We start from the raw sequence: 22186 nt of genomic DNA, 5'->3' as shown, positions 1-22186 counted from the left end.
AGCAGTCATCAAAGCAAAAGGTGGCTACTTTGAAGAACCTAGAATATAAGACATAATTTCAGTTGTTTCACACTTTTTTGTTAAGCATATAATTCCACATGTGTTAATTCATAGTTTTGATGCCTTCAGTGTGAATGTACAATTATCATAGTCATGAAAATACAGAAAAATCTATAAATGAGAAGGTGTCCAAGTATGTATGTGTGTATACACACACACACACACGCACACACGATGGTGGCCCGATTCTAACGTATCATGTATTCTAGAATATGCATGTCCACGTAATATATTGCCCAGCCACATAGTATATTGCCCAGCCACATAGTATATAGCACAGCCCACGTAGTACGGTATATTGCCAAGCCACATAGTATATAGCAGAGCCACGTAGTATATTGCCCAGCCACGTAGTATATTGCCCAGGCACGTAGTATATTGGCCAGCACAGAGCCACGTAGTATAGAGACGTAAAAAAATAAACATATACTCACCTATAGCCCTTTGAAGTCCTGCTATACTTACCCTCCGCCGCCTTTCTCGCTCCTCGGGACGCTCCATTGCAAGCGGCAGCTTCCGGTCCCAGGGCTGGTGTGAGCAGGACCTATGATGACGTTGCGGTCACATAACCGTGACGTCACGGCAGGTCCTTGTCGCACACCAGCCCTGGGACCGGGAGCTGCCGCTTGCAATGGAGCGGTCCCGGGAGTGTGGCGAGGAGCGAGAAAGGCGGCGGATGGTGAGAATAGCAGGTTTTTTGTTTTTTTAAAATTATTTTTAACATGACATATTTTTACTATTGATGCTGCATAGGCAGCATCAATAGTAAATAGTTGGGGACACACAGGGTTAATAGCAGCGGTAACGGAGTGCGTTACACCGCGGGCCGTTACCGCTGCCATTAACCCTGTGTGAGCGGAGGGGATTACGAAGCGGGCGCCGGGCAGTGAGTGCAGGGGAGTAGGGGAGGGACTAATCGGACTGTGCCCGTCGCTGATTGGTCGCGGCAGCCATGACGGGCAGCTGCCGAGACCAATCAGCGAATGAATAACCGTGACAGAAGGACAGACAGACAGACGGAAGTGACCCTTAGACAATTATGTATATAGATAATATATATATTTTATAGAGAGACATATATATAGTTTTTATATAGTGGTGAGAATGAGTATTTGATACACTGCCAGTTTTCCCACCTACAAAGAATGGGGATTTGTCATTATTATCGTAGGTACACTTCAACTGTGAGACAGAATTTAAAAAAAAAAAAAAAAAAACAGAAAATCACATTGTATGATTTTTACATAATTAATTCATTTGCATTTTATTGCATGGAATAAGTATTTGATACAATAGAAAAACAGAACTTAATATTTTGCACAGAAACCTTTGTTTGCAATTACAGAGGTCAGACGTTTCCAGTAGTTCTTGACCTAGTTTGCACAAACTGCAGCAGGGATTTTGGCCCCCTCCTCCATACAGATCTTTCAGGTTTTGAGGCTGTCGCTGGGTAACATTGAGTTTTAGCTCCCTCCATAGATTTTCTATTGGATTCAGGTCTGGAGAACTGGCTACGCCACTCCAGAACCCTGAAATTCTTCTCAAGAAGCAACTGCTTAGATGCCCAGGCTGTGTGTTTCGGGTCATTGTCATGCTGGAAGACCCAGCCACGACCCTCTTCAATGCTTTTCCTGAGGGAAGGAGGTTGTTGGCCAAAGTCTTGCAATACATGACCCCATCCATCCTCCCATCAGTGCGTTGCAGTCGTCCTGTCCCCTTTGCAGAAATGCACCCCCAAAGTATTGTTATCCCCTAGTGCTTCACGGTTGGGATGGGTTTTCAGGGGTTGTTCTCATCATTCTTCTTCCAAACAAGGCAAGTGAAGTTGATACCAAAAGTTCTATTTTGGCCTCATCTGGCCGTATGACCTCCTCCCATGCCTCCTGCATCATCCAGATGGTCAGTGTTGAAAGTCAAACGGACATGTGCTGCGTAAGCAGGGGACCTTACGTGTCCTGCAGGATTTGAATGCATGACGGCATAGTGTGTTACAAACGGTAATATGTGAGACTGTGGTCCCAGGTCTCTTCAGGTCATTACCCATGTCCTCCTGTGTAATTGTGCTGATTCCTGACCTTTTTTAGAATCATCTTTACCCCACAAGGCGAGATTTTGCATGGAGCCCCAGACCCATGAAGATTGACAGTCATCTTGTGTTTCTTCCATTATCAAATAATTGTGCCAGCAGTTGTTGCCTTCTCACCAAGCTGCTTGCCTATTGTCCTGTAGCCATCCCAGCCTTGTGCAGGTCTACAGTTTTGTCCCTGGTGTCCTTAGACAGCTCTTTGGTCTTGGCCATGGTGGAGAGGTTGGAGTGTGATTGTGTGGACAGGTGTCTTTTATTCAAGTAACGAATTCAAACAGGTGCAATTAATACAGGTAATGAATGCAGAGTAGGAGAAAAACTAACAGGTCTGTGAGAGCCAGAATTCTTGCTGGTTGGTTGATCAAATACTTATTTCATGCAATAAAATTCAATTATTTAAAAATCATATGTGATTTTCTGATTTTTTTATTTTTAAATTCTGTCTCTCGCAGGTGTAGTGTACCTACGATAAAAATAACAGACCTCTTCATTCTTCATAGGTGGGAAAACTTACAAAATTAGCTGTATATCAAATTTTTATTTTCCCCACTGTATGTCTATATAATGTATGTGTAATTATAATGTGTGTGTGCGTGTATACATGTATGTAACCAGAAAATTATTGCAATTACACATGTTTATTTCCTTTGTATTGGAACAACACAAAAAACAAGCACAAAACAAAATTTTACACACGGCCCCTCTGGACAAAATCGTTGGCACCTTTCAAAAATTGAGGTTAAACAACTTTGTTTCATGCTTGTAATGCTTGTTCAAACTCACCTGTGGCAAGTAACAGGTGTGAGCAATATGAAAATCACACCCGAAACCAGATAAAAAGGGAAGAAGTTGACTCAATATTTGCATTGTGTGCCTGTGTGTGCCATACTAAACATGGAGAGCAGAAGTAGAAGAGAACTGTCTGAGGACTTGAGAGCCAATAATGTTGAACAATTTCAACAATCTCAAGGTTACAAGTCAGTCTCCAGAGATCTTGATGTTCCTTTGTCCATGGTGCGCAACATAATCAACAAGTTAACAACCCATTGCACTGTAGCTAATCTGCCTGCACATGGATGACACAGAAAAATTGATGAAAAGTTGCAACGCTGGATAGTCCGGCTGATGGATGAGTAGCCCCAATCAAGTTCCAAAGAAATTCAAGTTGTCTTGCAGGCTCAGGATGCTTCGGTGTCAGCGCAAACGATCTGTCGACATTTGAATGAAAAGAAACGCTATGGCAGGACACCCTGGAGGACCCCACTACTGACAGAGGCATAAAAAAGCTGAGTAAGCCAAAATCCTTCTGGGAAAGCGTCTTGTGGACAGATAAGTCTAAGATAGAGCTTATAGGTAAAACACATCATTCACTGTTTACCAAAAACGGAATGAAGCCTACAAAGAAAAGAACACACCACCTACAGTCAAATATGGTGGAGGTTCAAAGCTGTTTTGGGGTTGTTTTGCTGCCTCTGATGCTGAGTGCATTGAATGTGTATGGGGCATCATGAAATCTAAAGGTTATCAAGGGCTTTGGGTCCCCATGTACTGCTTAGTGTCGGAAAGCTGGGTTTGCGTCCTAGGTCATGGGTCTTACAGGAGAACGACGACCCCAAACATACTTGAAGAAGCACCGAGAAACAAAGCGCAGGAGTGTTCTGAAGTGACAACAGTGAGTCCGGATCTACATCCCAATGAACAACTGTGGAGAGATCTTAACACTGCTGTTGGGAGAAGACGCCTTCATATATGAGAGATCTGGAGCAGTTAGCAAAAGAAGAGTCATCCGAAATTCCATTTGAGTGGTTGTTGATGATTATATGAATACACACATAGGAAAAACATGTAATTGCATTAATTTTCTGTGAGAAATACTTCATTTTCTGGAACACTTGCAAGAGTCCCAACACTGCCATCACTGTGTATGTATATGTACGAAACAGGAGAGCTCAGGCACCAGCCAGCTACTTGCCACACATATGAAACGGTTTCCATTTGTTAGAGCTTTTGCAAGCAAGGAAGGAAGATTGTGGTGCTAGCTCACAAGTATAATGCGACTGTCATTTGAAGAAACAGAGCAGCACTCGCCAAACCATTGTAAAAGATGGAAAATCCTTTATTTTTCAATGCATCTGGACATCCATAGGGTACGCAGGAGAAAGCATGGTGCTGGAGAGATTGTGGGAGTCTATTCCTTTTGTTAGTAGTTTGACAAATCCACACCCCATCACAGCTTTAACAAACATTCAATGTTAATTACAAAAAAAATGTCAACAATACATTTAAAATGACAATCATTTTATTAAAAAAACTATTTACAAGAACATTTGTAGGTCAATCCTATTGTTTAACTCCTTGCTGCCCTCGGATGGAGTAGTACATCTGAGGATAGAACCCCCGCTTTGATGCGGGCTTCGGCGGTGAGCCCGCATCAAAGCCGGGACATATCAGCTGTTTTGAACAGCTGACATGTACCCGCAATAGGCGCGGGCAGAATCGCGGTCCACCCTCACCTATTAACTAGTTAAATGCCGCTGTCAAACTCTTGACAGCGGCATTTAACAGGCTCTTCCGGACGGACATGCGCTCACCGTTGACCCCCCGCCCCCCCCCCCCTCGTCAAGTGATCGGGGGTTCATCGGTATAACAACCAGAAGTCTCCCAGTGGTCGGCGCTCATAGCAATGCAGTAATTCTGCTACATAGGGGCGATCTGAGCATCAACTCTATGTAGCAGAGCCGATCAAGCTGTAGGAGCTTCTAGCCTCCCATGGAGGCTATTGAAGCATGCCGAAATGAAAAAAAAGTTTTTAAAAATGAAATAAAATTAAAAAAAGTTCAAATCAACCCCCTTTCACCCTATTCAAAATAAAACAATAAAAAAACAAACATACACATATTTGGTATCACCACGTTCAGAATCTCCCAATCTATATATATAATTGCCTAAGGGTCTTTCCGTCTGTCTTTCTGTCTGTCTGTCTGTCCTGGAAATCCCGGCAATCAGAGACCGGCACAGCATCGACGTAGAAATCCCGCGTCTCTGATTGGTCGAGGCCGCCAGGCCTCGACCAATCAGCAACTGGCACAGCGACGATGATGTCATAAATGACGTAGACATCCTGCGTCTCTGATTGGTCGAGGCCGCCAGGCCTCGACCAATCAGCAATGGGCACAGCGACGATGATGTCATAATGGTTGCCATGGCGACGATGATGTCATAAAGGTTGCCTCGATCAATCAGCGACGGACACAGTCTGCCGCGAATTCTGGAATCATCATTGTCCATATATTACAGGGACATGCATATTCTAGAATACCCGATGCGTTAGAATCGGGCCACAATCTAGTCTATCAATAAAAAGGTTTAGCCTGATCGCTAAACGGTGTAGCGAGAAAAGTCAAAATGCCAGAATTACGTTTTTTCGGTCGCCCCGACATTGAATTAAAATGCAACGACAGGCAATCAAAAGAACATATCTGCGCCAAAATGGTATCATTAAAACCGTCAGCTCGGCACGCAAAAAATAAGCTCTCAATCGACCCCTGATCACGAAAAATGGAGACGCTTCGGGTATCGGAAAATGTCGTTTTTGTTTTAAAACAAAGTTTGGAATTTTTTTTCCCGTTTTCGAGTACACGACATGGTTAAACCAATGGAGTCGTTGAAAAGTACAACTCGTCCCACAGAAAAATAAGCCCTCACATGACCATATTAATGGAAAAAATAAAAAAAGTTATGGCTCTGGGAAGAAGGGGAACGAAAATGCAAAAGTGAAAATAGCTGGAGGTCATGAAGGGGTTAAGCCTAACGGACCTTGTGCTGAAGTTTTCGTTATCCATTTAGCCTCCTTTCTTAGTAACATTTTATTGTGATCTCCCCATTGCAGAGGGTAGTTATCCCTTTCCAGACCAGCAAAGCGCAATACATTAGTGCTTGATCCATGGGATTCTTGAATATGCTAAATCAATTTTGGGAGCCTTTTCCAGTGCTAATAGATTTACAATGCTCACGAAAACTGATAAACAGGGGTCTAATAATTTTTTTTCCAATGTAAAAAAAAATAAATTTCAAGAACAAAGAATAATACAAACCACGTGTGTGTTTCCGCATATGAAATCCCCTAACTGATGTTGAAGTGAACCTATCGTAATTATTTTACTATGTTCATCGGACAGGAGGAGCAATTTCCATACTTGTAATTGCCTTTCGGACTACTTTTATAAATTCAGTTATTTATTTTGAGCTCCATTCTTTTGTGGACCAGAATGTCCCCCAAGTTGCGTCCTCTCTCTATGAAAAAATAGTTTTTTGGATTGCTATACTAAGCAAAACTTTGTCCCCTTAAATAAATATATATACCGTACATATATATATATATATATATATATATAATTTTTTTTTTTTTTTTTTTTGCAACAGCTATTTCAGTTTCATATATCTAATAACAGTTGGACACAGTAATGTTTCTGCCTTGACATGAGGTTTATTGTACTAATAGAAAATGTGCAATCTGCATTCAAACAAAATTTGACAGGTGCATAAGTATGGGCACCCTTATCATTTTCTTGTTTTAAATACTCCTACCTACTTTTTACTGACTTACTAAAGCACTTTTTTTGGTTTTCTAACCTCATTGAGCTTTGAACTTCATAGCCAGGTGTCTGCAATCATGAGAAAAGCTACGTAAAGTGGCCACTTGCAAGTTGTTCTCCTGTTTGAATCTCCTCTGAAGAGTGGCATCATGGGCTCCTCAAAACAACTGTCTAATGACCTGAAAACAAAGATTATTCAACATAGTTGTTCAGGGGAAGGATACAAAAAGCTGTCTCAGAGATTTAACCTGTCAATTTCCACTGTGAGGAACATAGTAAGGAAATGGAAGAACACAGGTACAGTTCTTGTTAAGGCCAGAAGTGGCAGGCCAAGAAAAACATCAGAAAGGCAGAGAAGAAGAATGGTGAGATCAGTCAAGGACAATCCTCAGACCACCTCCAGAGAGCTGCAGCATCAACTTGCTGCAGATGGTGTCACTGTGCATCGGTCAACTATACAACGCACTTTGCACAAGGAGAAGCTGTATGGGAGTCGGCTGAGGTATGCAAAAGCACATTTGGAGAAGCCAATTTCTTTTTGGAAGAAGGTCCTGTGGACTGATGAAACCAAGATTGAGAAGTTTTGTCATACAAAAAGGCGTTATGCATGGCGGCCAAAAAACACAGCATTCCAAGAAAAACACTTGGTGGAGGTTCCATCATGCTTTGGGGCTGTGTGGCCAATGCCGGCACTGGGAATCTTGTTAAAGTTGAGGGATGCATGGATTCTTCTCAGTATCAGCAGATTCTTGACAATAATGTTCATGAATCAGTGACAAAGTTGAAGTTGTGCAGGGGATGGATCTTTCAGCAAGACAATGATCCAAAACACCGCTCCAAATCTACTCAGGCATTCATGCAGAGGAACAATTACACTGTTCTGGAATGGCCATCCCAGTCCACAGACCTGAATATAATTGAACATCTGTGGGATCATTTGAAGAGGGCTGTCCATGCTAGGCGACCATCAACTTAACTGAACTGGAATTGTTTTGTAAAGAGGAATGCTCAAAAATACCTTCATCCAGGAACTCATTAAAAGCTACAGGAAGTGACTAGAGGCTGTTATTTTTTCAAAAGGAGGCTCTACTAAATATTAATGTCACTTTTCTGGTGGGGTGCCCATACTTATGTACCTATCAAATTTTGTTTGAATGCAGATTGCACATTTTCTGTTAGTACAGTAAACCTCATTTCAAGGCAGAAACATTACTGTGTCCAACAGTTATTAGATATATGAAACTGAAATAGCTGTTGCAAAAAAAACAACACAATTTTTATAAAACATTAAGCTTAAGATTTTCATATAAATTTGTGTATGTATGTATGTGTGTGTGTATATATATATATATATATGTATATATATATATATATATATATATATATATATATATATATATATATATATATATATATATATATATATATATATATGATGAGAGGCGTCTGTAATTTACATCATAGGTAGACCTCAACTATGGGAGACAAACTGAGAAAAAAAAATCCAGAAAATCACATTGTCTGTTTTTTTAACAATTTATTTGCATATTATGGTGGAAAATAAGTATTTGGTCAAACAAAATTTCATCTCAATACTTTGTAATATATCCTTTGTTGGCAATGACAGAGGTCAAACGTTTTCTGTAAGTCTTCACAAGGTTGCCACACACTGTTGTTGGTATGTTGGCCCATTCCTCCATGCAGATCTCCTCTAGAGCAGTGATGTTTTTGGCTTTTCACTTGGCAACACGGACTTTCAACTCCCTCCAAAGGTTTTCTATAGGGTTGAGATCTGGAGACTGGCTAGGCCACTCCAGGACCTTGAAATGCTTCTTACGAAGCCACTCCTTCGTTGCCCTGGCGGTGTGCTTTGGATCATTGTCATGTTGAAAGACAAAAACAGCAAAACGAGGCAGAGCTTCTTACCTGCCTAGGCCTCTAAACAAATGCACTATCAGGATGCAGTGGACCCATGTGGTTAAGATGGAGACTACACAGGTGCAGCATAACCGATGAGGCAGCCACTCTCAACCTACCAAACCTCTCAACCTACCAAACTAATGGAGGGGGTGGCTGCTTTGCACAATGCTGCACATAAAAGACTTGTATGTGGCGCTGTTCACACAATGGAGATGCACAGCATCCAGGCAAGCCTAGTAGTGACACCCTTCTATTAGATCAGGCGGGCCTGCCCAGCGCTATCCAAATGCACTCCATGTGAACAGACACCACAGTTTACAAGACAGAAATGGGCCCAACTGCACCCCGAAAAAAAGTGCAAAAAACACAAAAAAAATATAAAAAAATTTAACCTACCAAACTAATGGAGGGGGTGGCTTTGGATAACAAGCAAAAAGTTTATTCAAGTCACCACAATGTTAAGGCAATTAGGAGAGGGGCTCCGTGGTAGGTATAAAGTAGGTAAGTAGGTAACGTTTCGACAACGTGGTGGGTCTTGTCAAACCTCACTTGTAAGAGGCACAGCTCCAGCTCCTGCAGTATTCCCAGGGACACCCCTTCCGTGCCATTCCGGATCTCCACATGCATTAACTATAGTCCGTACTGGTAATTTCTCCAGATTCTTTTACAATGCATCTCCGTTTTACTATTCCTATCCTCTTTCAAGTGAGGTTTGACAAAGACACACCACGGGGTCGAAACGTTACCTACTTACCTACTTTATACCTACCACGGAGTCCCTCTCCTAATTGCCTTAACATTGTGGTGACTTGAATAAACTTTTTGCTCCCATTATGCATTCAAAAAATTCAAACCTGAGTGCGGCTGTTTTCTTCAATATATGGTCTGATGAAAGCAAAGTAAAACTGTTTGGTAGAAACAAAACTCGTGTTTGGAGGAGAAATAATGCGGAGTTGCATCCAAAGAACACCATACCTACTGTGAAGCATGGGGGTGGCAACATAATGCTTTGGGGTTGTTTCTCTGCAAAGGGACCAGGACAACTGATCCGTGTACATGAAAGAATGAATGAGGCCATGTATTGTGAGATTTTGAGTGCAAACCTCCTTCCATCAGCAAGGGCATTGAAGATGAAACGTGGATGGGTCTTTCAGCATGATAATGATCCCAAGCACACCGCCAGGGCAACGAAGGAGTGGCTTCATAAGAAGCATATGAAGGTCCTGTTGTGGCCTAGCCAGTCTCCAGATCTCAACCTCATAGAAAACCTTTGGAGGGAGTTGAAAGTCCGTGTTGCCCAGCGACAGGCCCAAAACATCACTGCTCTAGAGGAGATCTGCAGGGAGGAATGGGCCAACATACCAACAACAGTGTGTGGCAACCTTGTGAAGACTTACAGAAAACGTTTGACCTCTGTCATTGCCAGCAAAAGAGATATAACAAAATATTGAGATGAATTTTTGTTAATGACCAAATACTTATTTTCCACCATATTTTGCAATAATAAACCTTACCAAATGAGACAAGGTGATTTTCTGGATTTGTTTTCTCATTTTGACTCTGTTGTGGTCTACCTATGATGTCAATTACAGGCCTCTCTCATCTTTTTAAGTGGGAGAAGTTGCACAATTGGTGGCTGACTAAGGCTATGTTCACATGAACAAGGATAATGGTGTGCACTCAGGTCAAAGACACGGAGGTGCTGGTAAAACAGACCGTGTGGTCAAGTCCATAGTAGAAGAAAAAATACCGCACACTCGAAACTGGTATGATGCAAAAGGTATATGCGAGATTTATTCACGAAAACAAGTCAACAATTGCCACTGTGATAATTCGTAGAGAGAAACCTCTACAAATTATCACAGTGGCAATTGTTGACTTGTTTTCGTGAATAAATCTGGCATATACCTTTTGCATCATACCAGTTTCGAGTGTGCGGTATTTTTTCTTCTACTAAGGCTATGTTCACACGTTCCTGATTTCCCTGCTGTTTTTTCTGCACTAAAAACCGCAGCTCTTGGCAGAAAACGCAGGTCCTTTTTTTGGTGCTTTTTTGGTGCGTTTTTTGATGCGTTTTTTAGTGCGTTTTTTTATGCAGTTTTCTATGCAGAGTCTGTGTGTTTTCTAGGAAGTTTTTTAGGGTTAAAATGGCTGAAAATACCCTAACCCTACCCCTAACCCTAACCCTATTCTAACCTTAGTGGAAAAAAAAAAAAATTCTTTATTTTTTTATTGTCCCTACCTATGGGGGTGACAAAGGGGGGGGGGGGGGGGGAGGGGGTCATTTACTATTTTTTTTTATTTTGATCACTGAGATTGGTTATATCTCGGTGATCAAAATGCACTTTGGAACGAATCTGCCGGCCGGCAGATTCGGCGGGCGCACTGCGCATGCGCCCACCATTTTGCAAGATGGCGGCGCCCAGGGAGAAGACGGACGGACGGACACCGGGAGGCCGGGTAAGTATAAGGGGGGGAGATGAGGGCACGGGGGGGGGGTGGCATCGGAGCATGGGGGGTGGGATTGGGGCACGGGGGGCAGCCACACTGCAGCGGTTCTGCACCACAAAACGCAGTAAAACCCGCAGATATATTTTTCATCTGTGGGTTTTACTGCGGGTTTGACCTCACAATGGAGGTCAATGGGTGCAGAACCGCTGCAGTTTTGCAAAAAGAAGTGACATGGTACTTCTTTTTTACCGCGGCAATTCAGCGCGGCTTTTTTTCCCGATTCCCGCATCATGTGCACAGTGGTTCCTGTTTTCCATAGGGTACAGTGTACTGTACCCTGCATGGAAAACAGCTGCGGAGCCGCAGCGGCAAAATCGCGGCGGTTCTGCAGTAAAAAACGCACTGTGTGAACATGGCCTAAATACTTTTTTTCCACACTGTATGTTTGTATATACAATATCTGTACACAATACATATAGACAAACGTAAGCTAGCTGTAGGTCATGCTTGGGCACATAATGTGATTGCGGACGTTAAAGTGGTCACCATTGATATCCTTGAAGGGAGGCTATGCAAAATGAACAAAAAGGTGCACATGGGACGAGTATGTTTGGACAGAACATTAAGAGTAATGGAGGAGGTGGGAGCGTACGTTGCTGGGTTGTGCTGGACACCACTTCTGTGGACACATGTACTACAGTATGCAGAGATTGGGATGAAGCACCTTTTATTGGATTTTGAATACAATCTGCGTTCCTTATTGCGCCTATAATCTGTCTGTGATTTTTAGGGACGCCTCATCCTGGCACCCTGGCCCGGGTACCTTTTTAGCATCCAAACATTTCTGATTGTGGCAAACTACTGCATGAACAGCATTAGTTCTCGTGCACTGCCCTACATGAGATTTCATCTTCTCCCCGTAAGGAAGGCAGTATATTTGGTTTTATGCGGTATATGACATCCTTTAGGGTTCCCCGCTGGTTGAAGTTGAGTGGTGCCTTTAAAAAAAAAAAAAAAAAAGTGGTCCAATTAAACCCATGGATGACAATCCACACCAAACATTGAGCCCTGGTAAATTTGAGTACTATTTGGTGCCCAATAAAGTCAATTATGACCATATATGTCTCTCAATGCACAGCTCATCCCACAGAAAACAAGCCCTTATATGACTCTGTTAGCGGAAGAGAAAGTCGGGGGAAAATGTTTTTATTTATTTATTTAGAAGGGCTATTCCAGCCTGAAAAACTGATCGCTGATTGAACAGACAGGTGACATTTGTAAGATGAGTGTGTGTCCCACCACCGTGACCCCCACTGATTGATTACTAGAGCTGGGCCCCTAGGTTCCTTTCCTTCTCTGGTTACAATATTGCGGTACTGCCAGGAGGAGTAGAAAGGAGCCACCAAGGAGAACCTACTTTAGTATCCGCAGCTCCTCCTGGGCTCAATAGTTCAGCTAGAGAAGAAGCAGGAGTTGAATTAGGAGATGTAGATTCCTGTTCTGGCAAACGGCGAGGGTCCGGGCATTGACACATACACCAATTAAGTTCTGAAATGACTGTGATTATTGTGTAGGTTGAATGGCAGCTGTCAGAAGTAGGTGGCTTGTCTGCTTCTGTAGGTACGTACACGTATCTCGGACACTCCCAGTGTGTATATTGTAGGGTCTGGTGAAAACAGGTCTCATCCACAGGTTTATCTGCAGATCCCTCAGAGGACTGTGTTTATGTTTGTGAGATCATTCCTTTATTCCCCAAGTCGGTAGGATGTGCCCCTACACACTCCGATGTGCCCCTACTAGATTGGACACAGTCAGGGTGTAAGCTTCTGCCCCATTGATGAAGGGTTCCCCCAATAACATTCATTTCCAGTAAGGAAAGATGCTCCACTGTGTGTATTTTATAACTCTGATCTGCAGAGCCGACGCGTCCCCTTTAATGGTGTCCCACGTGGTGCGACATTGCTCAGTAAAGTCAGGGCAGCTTCCCTCACACACAGCTGCACCGATCGCCTGGCCATTCTTGTCTACTGCAAGAAAACTGATGCATGTGGCCAATTTAATTGGTGATTAGCCTTTTAGGCGTTCATGGCCCAGGACTAGAATATAATTTATCCCATTCTTCTCCTGCGCTGCCTCTCCGCTTCTGCCCATGGCGTTTGTTGAAATTGTCACAAATACAAAACCACTGCAGCCAGTCACTGGGGTCGATTTGTCTCGTGCCGTCAGTGCTCATGGCCACCGAACGCAGAGATTAGGTGCAGACAGTGAAGTTGTCCCTGTACACGGTGATGGAATAATGTTTTGTTTTTGTTGTTGTCAGTTTTACCGCCGGTACTGGTGCCGCGACACACGGAGATATTAACAGAACTTCCTCCGCTCGACGACTACACGCATTCCATTCCGGAGAACACTAACTTTCCAGCAGGAATCGAGCCCCAGAGCAACTACATACCGGGTGAGTCCGTCAGCTCCTGTGTAATGTATAGAGATGCGTGTGTCCTATGGAAACCTCTGCTATAAGAAATGAAGAGAGTCCAATCTCCTAGACAGACAGCCTGTGTAAGACGCTGGTGGTTACCACCACCCTGTTATTACAGCGCGCGGTTGGCACAGGCTTGTGCCCTTGGCATCCACAGCTGCTCTCCAGAGAGGAGTCTGAAGACTCCAAACCATTAACCCCCTTAGATCCATATTTAATAGCGTCCACAGCACCTAAGGGGTTTTGCAGGCAGCAATGCCAGATGGGTTGTCACTTCAGTCTGGTGCCAATCAAATGCCCTTAGGTCTGTAGTGAGCCCGTCATTTTTCTCTATAACCCACCTGCTTTACCACTTTCTACTCATCTGCCGGCTCATTCATAAGGGCGGGTTAAAACGTTCAGATCAAAAGGTCACATAAAGTTTTACCATTTTTTTGCAAAATGTGTTATAATCGCAGCGCTGCTATTGTGATATCTTTATTATGGGATTTCTGGTTCTTGGAAGTTTTTTCTTTTAGCCAGTAACTAATTATTTTGGTTTTTGCAGAGACGCCACCTCCGGGATACATTAGTGAAGATGGCGAGACAAGCGATCAGCAACTTAACCAAAGCATGGACACAGGTACCCAATCGTCACAGGGGGTTGGTATAGATTTATCATTGAATTAAGGTGAAATTTCAGCAGACGTCTTTCTGACAGCGCAGAAATCGGCCATTGATGAGCTACAGACTAATGTAGTCTTTTCTATAACATCTGTGTATGTGCGAAATGTGACCATCAAATAATATTGATGTATCCCCTAACAAATGACCAACGTATGCAAATGTTACCTCAGATTAACTTCTGTGTTTTGTTCATTTGCAGGCTCTCCGGCCGAGCTTTCTCCTAGTACACTTTCTCCAGTCAATCATAACCTGGGTAAGTCTGAAAAGTAGTAACTTGGACTTAAAGGAGATAATGAGAAAAAAAAAAGTTGCAGATAGAATCACATCTAGAATAATAAAATCCATACTCTCGCCATATTAATGTCGGCAAATCCGGCACGTCTTTCCCTCAATACTTTCTGCTTGTCGTCTGCTCCATGCAGAGGTCACGTTCCGTATACCCCACGTGAGAGCTTCAGCCAATCACTTTCCACGATGCTTTATTGCTTTATACCAACAAGGCTGGATCGGACACATGGGGTATATATGGGACGTGACAACCTGGGATGCGGCCCTAAAAGCAGAGTAAAAGGTTAGGCGTATTTTCATTATTTTTAAATGTGTTGCTGCCCGTCTTCAGCTTTTCAATCTGCATATTTGTGGTCTCAGAAAATGAAGAGTTCCCTTGAAGATTATTCTAGGCAGTAAATGATCACCTTTATAATTATTATTATTTTATTATTATTATACATTTTTATAGCGCCATTTATTCCATGGCGCTTTACATGTGAATACAAATTATAATGCATAGATCTGTGTAGATCCCACCACATGGGCCCCCTAAAGGTACCGTCACACTAGACGATATCGCTAGCGATCCGTGACGTTGCAGCGTCCTGGCTAGCGATATCGTCCAGTGTGACAGGCAGCAGCGATCAGGCCCCTGCTGTGACATCGTTGGTCGGGGCAGAAAGGCCAGAACTTTATTTCGTCGCTGGATCTCCCGCTGACATCACTGAATCGGCGTGTGTGACGCCGATTCAGCGATGTATTCGCTGGTAACCAGGGTAAACATCGGGTTAGTAAGCGCAGGGCCGCGCTTAGTAAGCCGATGTTTACCCTGGTTACCATCGTTAAAGTAAAAAAAACAACCACTACATACTTACCTACCGCTGTCTGTCCCCGGTGCTCTGCTTCTCTGGTCTGGCTGTGAGCGCCGGGCAGCCGGAAAGCAGAGCGGTGACGTCACCGCTCTGCTTTCCGGCCGCTGTGCTCGCAGCCAGAGCAGAGAAGCAGAGCGCCGGGGACAGACAGGGGAAGGTAAGTATGTAGTGGTTGTTTTTTTTACTTTAACGATGGTAACCAGGGTAAACATCGGGTTACTAAGCGCGGCCCTGCGCTTAGTAACCCGATGTTTACCCTGGTTACCGGCATCGTTGGTCGCTGGAGAGCGGTCTGTGTGACAGCTCTCCAGCGACCAAACAGCGACGCTGCAGCGATCCGGATCGTTGTCGGTATCGCTGCAGCGTCGCTTAGTGTGACGGTACCTTAAGGATTGCCAGAACAGGGGGTCTTGTGTCCACCATTCTCCACTGATTGGAGAGGTGATGGTAATCACAGCTTATGTTGATAGCATATCCTACAAATAATTCAAGTTTTAAAGGCTTTTTTTTGCTCAGTAGTTGCACTTTCTTTGCTCTGATCTGACTTGAATGTTATTGCTTTATTTTCGTACAGACTTGCAGCCCGTCACTTACTCTGAGCCGGCTTTCTGGTGCTCAATAGCTTATTATGAGCTGAACCAGCGAGTGGGGGAAACATTTCACGCATCACAGCCTTCACTCACAGTGGACGGTTTCACAGATCCATCAAATTCAGAGAGATTCTGTTTAGGTCTACTGTCAAATGTGAACCGGAACGCCACGGTGGAAATGACCCGACGCCATATAGGTAATGTCGTCCGCTACAAGTGGAGAAACCGTAGTAGTATTTTATTTATTTTTTATATAGTTTTTTTTTTTTAATTCCCCTTATAAACACAATGTTCTCTGTTCTCGCAGGAAGAGGAGTGCGGTTGTATTACATTGGGGGAGAAGTATTTGCAGAGTGCCTAAGTGATAGTGCTATATTTGTCCAGAGTCCTAATTGTAACCAGCGGTATGGTTGGCATCCTGCGACGGTGTGTAAGATTCCACCCGGTAAGTTCGGCGCCATTTACATGTGAAGCACAAAGGAAATTACGAAAAGATTACTTAATTGTTTTAATTAATGGCACATTTTCCACAAGGTGGAAGCTGCTAAACGATGACTAAGTATAAACCCAGTGGCTCTTATTACAATTTTTAGATTCTCCGCTTATTTTTCTTTTTGTTCTTTTGTCTTTTTTTTGTTTTCAATTTTTTCTTTTAGGCTGCAATTTGAAGATTTTCAATAACCAAGAATTTGCTGCCCTCCTCGCTCAGTCTGTGAACCAGGGCTTCGAAGCAGTTTACCAATTAACCAGAATGTGCACCATCAGAATGAGCTTTGTAAAAGGCTGGGGTGCCGAGTACAGGTAGGCAAACTGGCAGGAAGACCATTATAATCCAATACTGCTTGCACAAAATATAATACTAGGAAGCAAAGGAAAATGCAATAGGGTTTTATCCAATTAAAGTTTTAAATAGTGGAAAAAAAAAAAAAGTTTTGCTGGTCAGGTTGTGTTCACATAACAGTTTGAGGGTGTGTAATCCTAGCTGCTGCGGTACAGATTTGCAGAAGGAATAATTTTGGATATTCCGCGCTGCTGCTGAATGTCTGTTCCAGGTAAACACAAGATGGGTATCCTTTTTTTTTTTTTTAATTACTCTTTACATGTTTCGAGGTATCTTCTTTTTCAGTATACATTTATACTAATGGATTTTGAAATTCTGGCGCCAAGAGGGACACATGATGTGTCAAAGTTCATCATGCCATTTCAACTAACCACTTGTATTATGGTCATGATGAACTTAGATGCATCATGTGTCCCTCTTGACGCCATAATTCGAAAATTCATCAGTATAAATGTTTCTGTATCCTGTTAACTTGCACATGTTTTTTGTCCTGAGGAAGAAGTAAGTTACTTCGAAATACGTAGACATAAATAAAAAAAAAAAAAAAAAACGCATACCCTTCTTGTGTGTACCTGGAATTGCCCTTCATTCACCAGCAGCACAGAATTTTCACAATTCTTTCTTTAAAAAAAAAAAAAAAAAGATTGCACAAAATGGCATCTGTCATTCCTAAGCCGCCTATATTGACATGAAGAAATGAAAGAAGGCGTTAGAGTGCTTTACAGATCCTTGCAATCTGAGAGTGAAGACACGTTTATAATATTTCCACACAATGGAATCAATCCGCAGCAATAAAAATGAAATCCACGACATGAAATCCACGTGTTAAGCCCATGCGCGGGTCACACGGATACACTGAATATATTGGTGCACATTGGCACACGTCTCCAAACCCACCTGTGCCAATTTTAGGTAGATGTCAGGCGCGGAGGCACTAAACAGCTTCTCTAAGGTTGTTGGTCAGGAGTGCATTGCTCTCTGGCTCCTGTTTCTGGGGGGCAGTGGGCTCCTGACCAAGACTATATGCATATTATAGTGTCGACTGTGTATTGGAGCCCGCCTCAATATGGCCGATGATGTCAGACAGCATCTTGTTTTCCAGGGCTTCAGACGTAAGCTCCAACAAAAGCCACTGACTATAATGCAATATGAACATAGCCTAAAAGATCAGATTAGGGCGTGAACTGTGCGCTCTTTATTGCTGCATGCAGACACAACTTTGTCTCTGCAGCCTCGGAGGAGCGTTGGGGAACTTAAGCTGATCAGATCCAGCGATACCGTCAGCTTCACCCCAGCGCTTAATCGCTGCACTCTTAGGAGACCAGCTGCAGAGGTGGACAGTAACCTAGGCAACAATCAGGAAACAATATTAAAAATCCCTCCATAAAAGTGATCTATAGGCCCCTATTAACTAAATGAAGTCCTAAAGAGCACCCTTCCAGTCTCTGCTGTGTTGCTCTAAATCTATCGCCTTCTACCTGCTGTATAGAATAGCATAACTTGTGCTACTCCACGCAGGGATATCCAGAAGAGTAATATGTATATCATGGCTTACAGGCAAATGGATGCCACTGTCAGTTATACTATTTGTGTTTCTTTGATCCTTTCTACATTTTTTTTTTTCTCGTCGCAAATTATAACAATAACCGCTCCAAGTATAAAAATAAAGGAGGACATTGTCAATTCAATGTTCCTGCAGCACCTCATGAAGCATTACACCGTTTTCAATAAAGTCGTTTGATTGTCCATATAATGTTACTGAGTCCTGCAGAAAGAGGGACGTTTAACCCCTTAATGACCGCCAATACGTCTTTTAACTGACCTGAGATATAAGAGAATAGTATCCCCATACAGGTGACAATCCAGCATCTGTCAGTTGTACACTATAGCTGACAACTTGCTGTACCAGCCACGATCAGTATTTGCACCATCTAAATCTGTTTAACCCCTTAGATGCTGCTGTCAATAGTGACTACATCATTATAAATGGTTAACAGAGTGTGGGGGCTTCTTCTTTATCCCAATTGGTGCCCTCAGATCATGATTTTGTTGTCCTGATGTTTGCGATGGCAATTCATGGCCAAATAGTGGCTTTTGAGTCTGACGGCTGTAGTAATCTGTTTAGAAGTTAGAGACATTTAGGTGGTAAAAATACACATTTTCATTTCTGTCATACCACTTTGCATTAATTCCTGTAAAGCACCTGAAGGGTTAATAAACTACCTGACAGCAGTTTTCAATATGTTTAGGGGTGCTGTTTTTAAAATGGTATCACGTTTGTGGGTTTCCCAATATATGAGACCCCTAAAGTCACTTCAAACATGGATAAGTCCCTAAAAAAATAAATTTTGTAAATTTCTTTGAAAAAATGAAAAACTGATGCTACATTTTTAAACCTCCTAAACTGCTAACAAAATAAAATAATATTTTACAAATGGTCCTGATGTAAAGCAGACATGTGGGAAATGTTATTTATTAATGGTTTGCTGTGGTATGACCATCTGGATTAAAGGGATAATCATTCAAATTTAGAAAATTGCTAATTTTTTTACATTTTTCTCAAATTTTTGATATTTTTTATAAATAAACACAAAAAATGTTGAACAAAATTTACCATTATCATAAAGTATAATGTGTCACGAAAAAACAATCTCAAAATCACTGGGATTTGTTGAAGCGTTGCAGAGTTATTACCACATAAAGTGACACTGGTCAGATTTCAAAAATTTGGCTCGGTCACTAAGGGGTTAAAGAGCTATTACCAAAATAACAAGTTTACACCATATCCTTATAGGATCCGGGATGACTTGCCCGTCATTGGTGGTCTGACTTTTTTTGTAGTCCCCTCTTGAATGGAGGTGAGATGCACATGCTCAGCATACCTTTGTCTGTGGTACGGCTAAAGAAAGAAGAGGTCAGCGCTTTGCCTTTTGTAGCAGTATAGTCAATAAATGGAGCGGTGGCTGAGCACATCCACCTCGCCTCTATTTTTTGCCCCGTTATCGGTATTGTTGAAGGTTCCATTGGCCAAACCTCCAGGGATCAGCAGGTTCTTCCTAATCCTGGGAATCAGGGATAACTTATTTTTTAAATAGCCCTGTAAAATAGCGTACCTTTTTTATGGACCCTTTAAATTGCAGCATGGTAGAGGTCCCCCATCTCCCTCCTTGACAGTCGTCTTCTGGTACTTTGGCTGTGCCTGGTACTGTATCTTTTCCCTTTCAGGTGAATGAATACCAGATGTAGGCCATGATCATATTTCCACATCATGTTCTTGTCTAGTTTCAGTCCATGCTTTCTTGCTGCGTCCATGAGATCAATGCTTGGTCCTTACTTCTTTTTGTACCTTTTTTTGCAGGCGGCAGACAGTCACAAGCACTCCCTGTTGGATTGAGCTTCACCTGAATGGACCTTTGCAATGGTTGGACAAAGTGTTGACTCAGATGGGTTCTCCTTCAGTCCGTTGCTCCAGCATGTCCTAATGGGGGACCCCTCCAATTTTTATTTTTTCCCCCTTTTTATTTGTTCTTCTTTACCATACAACCTACGGGTTCTAACCCGGAAGTCCTGACAACAGACTTTACAGTACAGCTCGTCTGTTATAGTATTCGTGTATGGTCCCCCATGAACTGTTTACAATGTAAAAAAAAAAAGAGAAAAAAAAAAACAAGAATGCAGCACTTGAGGTCCCATCAGCGTCGAAAGCACCTTGTTTTATGAACATCCCTCTCCCCCCTAGAAGAAAGTGCCGTGTGAAGTCACTCCTTACCGGGAAGCTTTTTATTTTAAAAGGACTTTTAATGTATTATCGGGCATATAGCGCAAGTGTCCAGACGGTTTAATAATAACATGAGTAGCCCCTTCCGTATTTGTCATGTATAGTTAATCTTTTTTTTTTTTTTTTTTTTGCTGTTTTTAGATATCAGATAGGGTTTGTCTGCTTTCTTAATTTTAGCGTTTTTAATTTTTTTTCTTCCATAAATCCAAACATGGGTTAATAATTTTTTTTCCCATTATTAATATATCTTTTTTTTTTTTTTTATAAGTTGGCCTTTTCATTTTGCATCCGCTTGCTCAATTTCAATTTGTCCCTTTTTGCTTGTAAACCACGTAGACCCAGGACCGTAGTTCCCCGCGTTAAGCAGCTTTCGGACAACGATCAGCTACTACTTTGGAAAGATTTGCAACTTTTTTTTTTTCCCCCCGTATTATTATCATTATTATTTTTTAACGTTTTCGCAGTGCAGAAAGTTCAGACAGCAGAAATAGATTTTATTATAATTTTTTTTTTTAAGTGCATGTTATTTTGAACCCTTGGACACTACATTTTGCACCCTATAAAAACAAAAAACAAAAAATACATTTTTAGAATTATGCTACGGACATGCAAGTTTTAGGGATGGGCGGGGGACAAAGGTTGTGTAGTAAAGGGTACTCAGAATTAAGTGTACATCTTATTAACATACAGTACTTGTTCTGTAGCTGTCTGTCATCCTTTTATACACGTGACGGTGTCAGACTTGCCTTTCTTCTCTCTCTCTCTCTCTCTCTCTCTCTCTCTCATTATCACCATGGACTGTATCAGTGACGCTAGTGTACTTTGTGAGTACCTCTAGTGAAAAATCATGGGTTTCAGAACAAACTAGCGGCCGGGCAGGTTAGCGATGCCTCACGGTTGGCAATACCCTGGCCCACCCGCCATAGGTCCGATTGCAAGGTTTCCGACTGCAAGCTACAAATCGGACGCCCAGCCAAGAATGCCTTGTGTTTCGTTACGGGCGCCAAACCTGAAAAAGTCCCCCCCTTTCCTCTGCTGTTCTGCCTATAGCGCAGCTCCAAAACCAAAAAATAATAAAAAATAAAAAAAATCACACCGATGTTAAAAACACAACGCCAAACCATTGACTCGTAACTGGCAAAGCATTTAACATTTGTGGACTAGTTTTACCAGTAGATCAGTGTATTGGTAGAACTCGTGAACTTGACGTAAGCTTTGTGCGTGTTGCATTTGCAGAGTATGTGAATACACTAATAAAAAAAAAAAAAGAGAAAAAAAAAATCAATTCTCACGCGGTGTGCTTGTGGTGGTGGTGTTTCTTATGGTCACGTTTTTTATTCTTCTAAGCAATATTACTTTGTTTGCACGTATAAGGTTCATTAAAGGGTTATTTCCAACAGATGGGCAAAACTTCGTCACTACCAATAATCACAAGTCAGTGTCACAAGAGTGCATATTAGTAGTGTGATTTTTACATAGGGCTGCAGAATGGTTTAACTGCTTCCCCAATTTTTTTATTTTTTTCCCTCTTCAAGAGCCATAACTTTTGTAACTTATTTTTTTTTTAATTTTCTATCC

General features: G+C 42.2%; 1 protein-coding gene across 2 annotated transcripts in view; it reads left to right on the top strand.

The window, feature by feature from the left end:
• SMAD2 (SMAD family member 2) overlaps positions 1-21899 on the top strand; it is a 62131-nt gene extending 40232 nt beyond the window's left edge. For both annotated transcript variants that reach the window (XM_069746572.1, XM_069746581.1), the window contains 7 exons: positions 13433-13567; positions 14139-14213; positions 14457-14510; positions 15974-16186; positions 16297-16434; positions 16646-16790; positions 20189-21899. In XM_069746572.1, coding sequence (XP_069602673.1) covers positions 13433-13567; positions 14139-14213; positions 14457-14510; positions 15974-16186; positions 16297-16434; positions 16646-16790; positions 20189-20312 — 884 coding nt within the window. In that variant the 3' untranslated portion in view covers positions 20313-21899. The remainder of the gene's footprint in view (positions 1-13432; positions 13568-14138; positions 14214-14456; positions 14511-15973; positions 16187-16296; positions 16435-16645; positions 16791-20188) is intronic.
• The last annotated feature ends 287 nt before the right edge of the window (positions 21900-22186 follow it).

Source organism: Ranitomeya imitator, chromosome 1 (assembly GCF_032444005.1).
Source record: "Ranitomeya imitator isolate aRanImi1 chromosome 1, aRanImi1.pri, whole genome shotgun sequence".
NCBI classification, from domain to species: domain Eukaryota; kingdom Metazoa; phylum Chordata; class Amphibia; order Anura; family Dendrobatidae; genus Ranitomeya; species Ranitomeya imitator.
The sequence above is the reverse complement of the archived record's forward strand: the minus strand, read 5'-3'. Positions and strand labels throughout refer to the sequence as shown.